The sequence below is a fragment of the Macaca mulatta genome, chromosome 8 (genome assembly GCF_049350105.2).
Source record: "Macaca mulatta isolate MMU2019108-1 chromosome 8, T2T-MMU8v2.0, whole genome shotgun sequence".
Taxonomy (NCBI): Eukaryota; Metazoa; Chordata; class Mammalia; order Primates; family Cercopithecidae; genus Macaca; species Macaca mulatta.
In genome coordinates, this window is record NC_133413.1 from 9,451,915 (window position 1) to 9,461,292 (window position 9,378).

A 9,378-nucleotide genomic window follows, 5' to 3' on the forward strand; every position below is an offset into this window, starting at 1 on the left:
ACTTAAAATATTCCACCATTAGGTAGGATCCAAATAGACTCTATGCCAGAGATGCTATAAAATTATATTAGAAGTGAGGAGTAGAGGGTAGTGTTGCTAGGGTTAGCAAACAGAAATAGAAGATGGCCAACTACTTTTGAATTTGCGGATACGCAAGTTTTTTTTTTTTTTTTTTTTTGAGACAGTCTTACTGTCGCCCAGGCTGGAGGGCAATGGCGTGATCTCGGCTCACTGCAACCTCTGCCTCCTGGGTTCAAGCAATTCTTGTGCCTTGGCCTCCCGAGTAGCTGGGGCTACAGGCATGTTCCAAGCCCAGCTAATTTTGGTACTTTTAGTAGAGACGGGGTTACGCCATGTTGGTCAGGCTGGTCTCGAACCCCTGACCTCAAGTGATCCGCCTGCTTCGGCCTCCCAAAGTGCTGGGATTACAGGCATGAGCCACCACGCTGGGCCATCAACTCCATTCTTGAGCTCCATCTTTTCCACAGTCAGGCAGGCTTTCAAGTGAACTGAACTTGACAAATGCAGAGCAATTAAATTCTTTATTATAAAAATCTCAAAAATGTCCACCTTTACTGAAGGCCAATCTTCTGAAATGGGGTCAAAGGCAATCCTGCTGTTTCTCTCTGAAAGCTAAACTCCCTTATGATAATAGGAGAACACCCAGAATTTTATTCCCAGCCTTCGTGTGCAAAAGGCAGTTTGCATTCTTAGGAAACACCTAAGTGTCACCTAAACCATAAATATTTCCATCTACTCCATTCAAGCCAGTTAAAGAAAACAAAATGATGAGAAAACTAGGAACTCAACAGAAATTTCACATCATTTTCTACTATTGTGAACATTCAAAGGTTGCTTCAAATTAAATATTTTTAATTATCATTCTAGCCAGGATCACACTAAATAGGATCTCACGACAGTTACATACGCAGCCATTTCACCTAAACTGTGGCACAGAGTGCTCTGCCATGAGTCACAAGAAGCACAGTGATCATCACCCACAAGGACAGGTTTGCTGGGGTGAGGCGCCCTTTGCTTTCATGTTTAGATTCTTCTCAGCTGCATCTCACTTTCCTAAAGGCCCCAGCCACACAGTTCTTTTAGGGATTAAAGTAGGAGGAAAAAAATAAAGAGAAGCCAACATCCATCCTTAAAGAAAAAAAGTAAATCCATTTGATGGTGAACTTCACCCACGGACAAATTTGGGATCAGTGTTCTCCAGTCTGAACATAGTCTTCTGTGACCTGGGAGAGTGTGGTCAGGTACTGCCAGCTCAGGGCAGCCAAGAGCATGACAAACGACAGGTAGATGGGGGAGTAGTGGCTTCGGGAGATCAGCTGACAGTTGGGAAGATTCTGCGTCCGGATGGTGGAGATGATCTGCCTTGTTTTACTAGAAGATGGGTCTGAGTCGGGGATTCTATGATAAATCTGTTAAAGACACAGGAAAAAATGGTAAGTGCTATGTGCTTTACATTTTCCATGGCTACTTACAATCCTCCACTGGTAGGTAGTTTATGCCTATATTACCAATGAGGAAAGGGAGGCTCAGAGAACATGAAAGTAACTTACCCAAAGCCACCCCAATGATAAGGTGGGGATGTCAGCCCCAGCCTACTCGTCGCAAAGCCTGTCTTCCTGAGCAAACAGGAAGCACAGGTGTGCATACTGCACCCCGGAGGCCCTCAAGAGCAGCGGCTGAGCCACACTGATCTTCACATCCCCAGCACCTCACAGTGCCCTTCCAGGAGATAAGTAAGGTGAATAAATGAAGAGAAATCTCGGTTGTGATGGTCCCTGGTAATGCAATTAGTGGCAAAACTTTTGAGTCCTTTGATGATCACTTCTAATATATAAGCATGACAGCACAGCCAGAAGAAGCTGCAGTCACTGATCCTCGGACATGGCCTTACCTAAAACAGAGCCGCTAAGGCCAAAGGGACCTTCTAGATGCTTCGTTGCTAGCCCAAACCCCACTTTCCATTTACCTGAAGGCATACAGTAGGTTTTTGCAAACTCAATTATTCAGGTCTTAAAAACCTACCAGCCTCAGTCAAGGAGTTACATCTGCTTGTCAAGGACAGGTTATGGCAAACTTTTCATCTACATGCCTGGCATATAGTTGAAGCAAAAGAAATACTTGAGGGGTTTGAGAAAGGGCCTCACTCTGCCCAGGCTGGAGTGCAGTGGTGCCATCTCAGCTCACTGCAACCTCCACCTCCCGAGTTCAAGCGATTCTCATGTCTCAGGCTCCCAAACAGCTGGGATTACAAGTGTGTGCACCACCACGCTTGGCTAAATTTTGTATTTTCAATAGAGATGGGGTTTCACCATATTGGCCAGGTTGGTCTCGAACTCCGGACCTCAAGTGATCTGCCTGCCTCAGCCTCCCAAAGTGTTGGGATTACAGGTGTGAGCCACAGTGCCGGGCCTGATGATTAAATGACAGAGGCTCCTGTAAGTGCTTACTGGACTGAAATAAGCTCTTGTGCAATGCTGTGCTACCGGAGCTCCTCTGTGAGTCCATGTGGTACTTCCAGGTCTCAGCAGTTCTACTTACAACAATAGAATATGGAATCAGCTTGATAATCATTTAAAACTCTCATCTATGAATATCTAAACTCCCATTAAAGCAAAAACATCATTTGGAAAAAAACAAAAAAAGGCAGATTCTGATTCGACAGGTTTGGGTGGGGGCTGATGTCTAACGGGCTCCCAGGTGATTCCCAGCGGCTGCTGGCTGGGACCATCCTTGAGCAGCGAGGCACCTGGGGTCCAAAGAGCTTGATGATGCTCTGACTTAACCACAGGAGGGGCACAGGAAGTGTGCAGAGACACGAACAAGATTCTCCCTGCCAAGGAATCACTTTGGCAGAGAGGGGAATGGGGGTTTCTGGCCGTTTGGCTGAGCATTTATTTATATCCCAAAATAGCAGGTTGATCTTCTCCCCAACTGACAGGCGTCCAGGCTGGTTTAAAGCGGCAGCTGCTCCAGGGTGGGGTGAGGGCCCTGCAGAGTGTGGCCACCTGCTTGGGAAGGCCTGGGGCTGCACTCCCAAGTCCTCAACTAAGCACTGGAGATGCATGAGGAGGTCCTCTGGCAAGTCCCTTCCAGGTGCATGCTCGTTACAACACTAAGTCCAGAGATCCTACAGTCAGCATTTCCTCCTTTCTTACTGCAAAGGACAGACTCGGTCAGCGAGGAGAAACAGGATCAGTGTTCATATCTGGACACCAGCAAGAGGCCAGACGACTTGTGGCTTCATACAAAATGTTTTCATTTAAAACTTTACTTGTAAAATGTCCTTACTGCTGAAACTAAAACCATTAACAGGTTCTGTGGCTTAAGACTTAGAAATCTTCATAGATTTTTCTAAATCAAATCAACTTAAGTATTAATATTAACATTTCTCCCCAAATGCCTTGAGTTTTACTTGGATAACTTTAAACAAAACAACTGATGCCCTAAGCCAGAGGTCAGCAAACCTCTTATTCAAGGGCCAAAAAATATTTTTAGCTTTAGAAGTCATCCCCGTTGCAGCTCCTCAACTTGGCCGTTACATTGCAAAAGCAGCCACAGAAGATACAGAAGCAAATGGGTGTGGCTGTATTCAGATAAACTTTATTCACAAAAACAGGGCTCGGCCAGCTGTGGGTTGTCCACCCTGACCCTCAAACTATGAATTACCACTAGGATTTAATTCCAATAGTTAAGGAAAAATCAAATACATCTGAATTTTAATATAGTAATGGAATTGGCCACAAAGTGTTTAAAAACTGGTTTCTAAAACTAGTGATCAGAATAAAACTGCAAAACCGAAACACTCTGAACTTACTATATAAAATGTTTCTAATTTATATAAAATGAAGAAATGGTGCTTAATATGGCAGGATTCCATTTAGAAAGGGTAGTTGAACCCCTTAGAATTGGGGTTAACATCATGGATTCTGATGTCAGACAGACCTGGGTTCAAATTATCACTGCAGCCATGAGGCTGGGGCTCAAGTTTCCCTGAGATTACTCCTATCCACCTACTCAGTCACTACCCCAGGCACATAGCTCAAAATAAGTCCTGGCTACATGGCAAACTGGAGAGCCTCCTTGGTAGCAATTTTTTTGGTCAGTGGCTGAATACTTTCATCTAGTGACTATAAAATTTTAGGATTTTTAAAAGCAATTTGGTCTTCTGTTAGACTTCTATAGGTGCCTCTGATGTTTTGGACATCAGCATTTCTATGACAGACAGAAGGTAGGGAGGAAATAGAAGGACAATATGCAACATGCAAGAGAAATCAGAAATAGCTATTTTGTATAATTCTATTTAGATGAAAACACTGTTGCAAACCATATTCCTGTAAAGGCATAACAAGGGGACTAGAAGGATGTACAAAACCATGGACCGTGGTAACTTCTGGGGAGGGAGCTCAGGCAAAGGAAAAATGATGAGCTTCCTGTATGTTTTCATAAAGTCTATAGTGTTTCAATCTCAACAAGATCACACCTGAGGATCACAGCATCATCCTGGGCCTCTACTCACCAGATGCCAGGAGCACCCGATTCCTGTCCTCTTGTGGGAGGGGAGCAAATCACCTCCATTTACAAACCACTGCTCTAGGGTCTAGAGATTACTAGAGATTACAGAGACTTCTGGTTTCTAAGAAGTAAATTTTTTTTTTGAGACAAAGTCTCACTCTATCACCCAGGCTAGAGTGCAATGATGAGATAACAGCTCACTGTAGCCTCGACCTCCCAGGCTCAAGTGATCCACCTGCCTCAGCCTCCTGAGGCAGCTGAGACCACAGGCGTGCACCATCATGATCAGCTAATTTTTAAATTATTTGTAGAAATGGGGTCTTGCTATATCACCCAGGCTGGTCTTAAATTCCTGGCCTCAAGTGATCCTCCCACCTTGGTCTCCCAAAGTGCTGAGATTTCAGGAGTGAGATACTGTGCCTGGCCAGAAATAAATTTTCTGAACCTAGTCAGATATTAGAGATTTGACCTGAGAAGGTATGTTTTCTTTTTATAGGATGCTTTTGGTACTTGAAATGAAATTTTCCAAAGAAAATTTAGGAAATAACTGCAACTGGATGGCTTTCGTTGGCCTAAATTCCCTACTGTGATTTTTCAATTGAAGCCTGTGACATAATGAAAGTACCCGACTGGGAGTCAGAACACATGGACCAGGAGCCAGAGATCCACTCAATCGCGTACTGCATCAGCACAGACAAGCTTCAACCTCACATTCCTCACCATCAGCAAGAAGCTTGGTTGGCCTCCGGCATCATCTTGCAGCTCAAAATCTAAGATTGTATTCAAGGGCTCCATCCTACAGTCTTGCTCTATTTATCTCCTCTCACCAGGGTACTACACAGCAGTGAGCAATCTGCTCGACTCCCGTGCATAGATTTTTTTCCTAACAAAGGATATCAATTCCTGTCTCTTCAGGCCATAGGACAGTGAGTTGTTAGGATCATCTAATATCCAAACATGTTTAAACAGTGACATTACTAAATCATAAAAGTAGCTACAAATTATCCAAGCAGTTAAATAAAAACCCACCTCTTCCATATACTGATATATGATGGCTTTGACAGCTGGCATATTGGTGGCATCCATCATCAGGGTCACCGCTTGCCCTTTCCGAATCTTCACTGCCCCTTTGAACACCTGCTGGTTATTGTAACAGGCAGCCAAAGTGGCAATGGCCATCACCTACAGAGAGCAAGAAGAGAGGGGAAAAAAGAAGAGATGGTGTTGTAAGCTATCATTATCACAAAAAGGTAAGAAAACCTTCTGTCGAACGGGCAATTGCTAACTGCTAATGAACTAAGATGTAATTAATCAAGAAAAAATACCCACGAAGAAAGTATGCCAAGATTTTTACCTTCTCCACTCCTGCCTTTCTCAACAACACACAGAATTAAGCAGCGTAAAACAACTCTACAGTTTAGCCACAAAAGTTCCATTTTATTTGGAAAAAGCAAACACAAGTAAATCCAACATTTTCCATGCTAGAGCAATGGATTATTAGATCTGAAATATCTATTTCAAAATAATATATGGAAAGAATTTTCTGTTTTACTTGTTTTTCTATTTTCCTACAACAAACATAATCATTACATATTTAAAACTAATGCCAGGGGGAGAACAACAGAAGGGGATTAATTTCTTGTGCTTAAAGATAAACTATTTCTAGGTAAATTGAAACATAAGACAAGGATATAGATTTTACTTTCAACCACCATTCCAAGTTGGTCATTAGAACAAGATCAAACCAAGTTCCCAAATCAGTTAAATGCTATTACTTTCTTCACTTATTTGCAGTAGTATCTGAAATACTTGGTAAAGGCAACTAAAAAGTGTTAAGTTCCTAGCATACTGAGGGACTAGGTCTACAGGACCAGGTTCTTGTTATCCTGGGTCTAGGAAAAGGACAGCAATAATTAGATGCTTAACGAAGACATTTTAATGATAACAGCCTCACCCATGTTTTACCCAGCACTCCCCATAAATCTAGGCCAAAGACCTTGACTTAACTGAGGATAAGAACCTAACTAGTTTAGAACAGCTGTGGAAAAGAGGAAATCCAGAAAGAAGGTTCTGAAAAGGAGCAGGCTTAACCTCAAGGCTGAGCTGAGTCTGGGAGCTCGAAGCAAAGCGGGGTGCTATGAAACCACCAGCAAAATCAACTGGAGCCATCATCTTTTTAAGGAATCAGATCCTTGAATACAGCATAGCAAAATCCACCCTTACACCAACCCCACTCCCTTTAGCCCCAGAGGAGTCCCATTCCCTACCTGTGGAATAGCACAGAAGTTAAACACACTCTGGTTTCTGAGTCTTGAAAGGTAGGTGATGACATCTGGGATGTGGTGCAGTGCATTGGTTATAAGTTCATTCAGGCACTGCACGGCCAAGTCAATATTCTCTGGCTTAGCAAAATCCCCTAACTTCTTAACATACCTGCTCCAAACCTAGACAGATAAGATTAAGGAACAGGTCAGCATGTGCATAGGGGAGAATTTATAAACAATATTAAAGGATCTTTGTGCATAAGAACTATGATACAGGCTGGGCGCGGTGGTTCACGCCTGTAATCCCAGCACTTTGGGAGGCTGAGGAGGGTGGATCATGAGGTCAGGAGCTCAAGACCAGCCTGGCCAAGGTGGTGAAACCCTGTCTCTACTAAAAATACAAATATTTGCTGGGTGCGGTGGCAAAAAAAAACCTATGATATACAGTAAAGTCTCTCTTAGCTGCAGACTCATCCTCCACCAAGATCAAGTTCATTTTAAGCTCCATGCAATGGCTATTTCTGACTACCAGTAAGGGTCCATTTGCAACCTAGGAGTGAGTTAAGTATTGGAGAACATGTCTTTCTGGACAATTAGGGCAATGCTGCACTACTTGGACGAATTCAGACTAAAGAAGCTCCTGTTAGAGCTGTCGGTCTACTTCTGAAAAAAATAACCCAATATACAAAAATAGTTATAATTGTACTGCAGACTAAACATTAAACATTCTCAAGATGGCCAGGCCTCTAAATAATGACTAATATTCTATTCCTACTCTGGTAAGAATGCTGCTGAAAGGCATACCTGGGAAACAAGCTAAGTCTATCCTCTAAGTGTATTACCTCCCTGGATCCTGATAATTAGAAAGTAAAATAAAACCCTCAGTTCTAACAGTGGGATTCGGCTTGATGATTTTTAATGATATTATTTAGAGGATTCTCTGAAGCTAGCAAAAGTTCTGGAAAGATAGCATTGACGGTTATATAACATCATTAATGTACTTAATGCCACTGAATGATACACTTAAAAATAGTTAAAATGGCAAATTCTCTATTATGTACATTATAAATAAGAAAATGTTAAGTATATATACATACAGTTAAAAAGAGATAACAAGAAGTGTTGGTGAGGATGTGGAGAAACTGGAACTCTCACACTGCCGATGGGAATGTAAAATGGTGGGGCCACCTTGGAAAAGGGTATGGCAGCTCCTCACAAGGTTCGAGCTGTTGTATGAACCAGCCATTCCACTTCTCAGTATAGACCCAAGAAAAAGGAAAACACACATCCACACAAAACCTATTCACCATAGCCAAAAAAAATGGAAAGAACCCAAATATCCTTCAACTGATGAATGGATAAATGTGGTCTGTCCACACAGTGGAATAATACTGGGCAATAAAAAGGAATGAAGCACTGATGCAATGCCCCAGCATGGAAGAGCCCTGAAAACACACTAGCAAAAGAAGCCAATCACCTAGGACCACATTTGGCATGATTTAACTACTATGAAATGTCCAGAACCTTTATTAAGCATTCTGTGCTGGAAGTTCATCTCATTTTATTCACACCACCACACTGTGGTAGAAATAATTCTATTTTACAGATAAAGGAAGTGAATGAGAAGAGCAGGGCTCTGCGCCCGTGTGTGCAGGATGGTGTGGCTCATGCTCATGAATCACATGCCCGTGGCTGATGTTCTGTCTGGGAGACAATGGAACAGTGGTCAGGTGCTGGCCGAGGAGCCGGGAGACTGAGACTCCACTTCCAAGACGGCCACTGCCTCACTGTGCATCCCCAGACAAACCCCTTCCCTTTTTGGAGTCCTGTTGTCAGCAAAAGATGGGTAGACAAGAGTGGTTTCTCAACCCTGGCTTAGGAAACTTAAAAGGCCGTGGCCGAGCTCTGGGTAGTGTTTTTGTTTTTGTTTTTTTTAGAGACAAGGGTCTTGCTCTGTCACCCAGGCTGCTAGAATGCAGTGGTGTGATCGTGGTTCACTGCAGCCTTGAACTCCTGGGCTCAGGAAATCCTCCTGCCTCAGTCTTTCAAGGAGCTAGAACTATACGGTCATGCCACTATGCCCAGCTAATTTTTAAATTTTTTTTTTTAATGGAGTCTCGCTCTGTCACTCAGGCTGGAGTGCAGTGATGCGATCTCAGCTCACTGCAACCTCTGCCTCCTGGGTTTGAGCAATTCTCCTGCATCAGCCTCCTAAGTAGCTGGCACTCCAGGCATATGCCACCATGCTTGGCTGATTTTTGTAATTTTAGCAGAGACGGAGTTTTGCCATGTTGGCCAGGCTGGTCTCAAGCACCTGACCTCAAGTGATCCACTCACCTGGGCCCCTCAAAGTGCTGGGATTATAGGCGGGGAGTCACTGCGCCGGGCCAATTTTTACTTTTTTTTTTTTTATATAAAGACAGGGTCTCACTACGTTGTCCAGGCTGTTCTTGATATCCTGGCTTCAGTGATGTTCCCGCCTTGGCCTCCAGGTGTGGAGATTACAGGCGTGAGCCACCACACCCAGCCCCCAGGCTAGTTTAAATGTGAATTTTTCTTAGGAGTAAGACTCAGCATCTTT

General features: G+C 43.3%; 1 protein-coding gene across 6 annotated transcripts in view; it reads right to left on the minus strand.

Annotated features, from left to right (window-relative positions):
- Positions 1-523: 523 nt before the first annotated feature.
- Positions 524-9,378, minus strand: part of FDFT1 (farnesyl-diphosphate farnesyltransferase 1) — a 33,738-nt gene continuing 24,883 nt past the window's right edge. For 4 of the 6 annotated variants that reach the window (XM_077942319.1, XM_077942320.1, XM_015144737.3 and 1 more), the window contains 3 exons: positions 6,801-6,977; positions 5,563-5,715; positions 524-1,430 (listed from right to left, as the gene is read on the minus strand). In XM_077942319.1, the coding sequence (XP_077798445.1) occupies positions 1,209-1,430; positions 5,563-5,715; positions 6,801-6,977 (552 nt within the window). In that variant the 3' untranslated portion in view covers positions 524-1,208. 6 annotated transcript variants of the gene reach the window in all.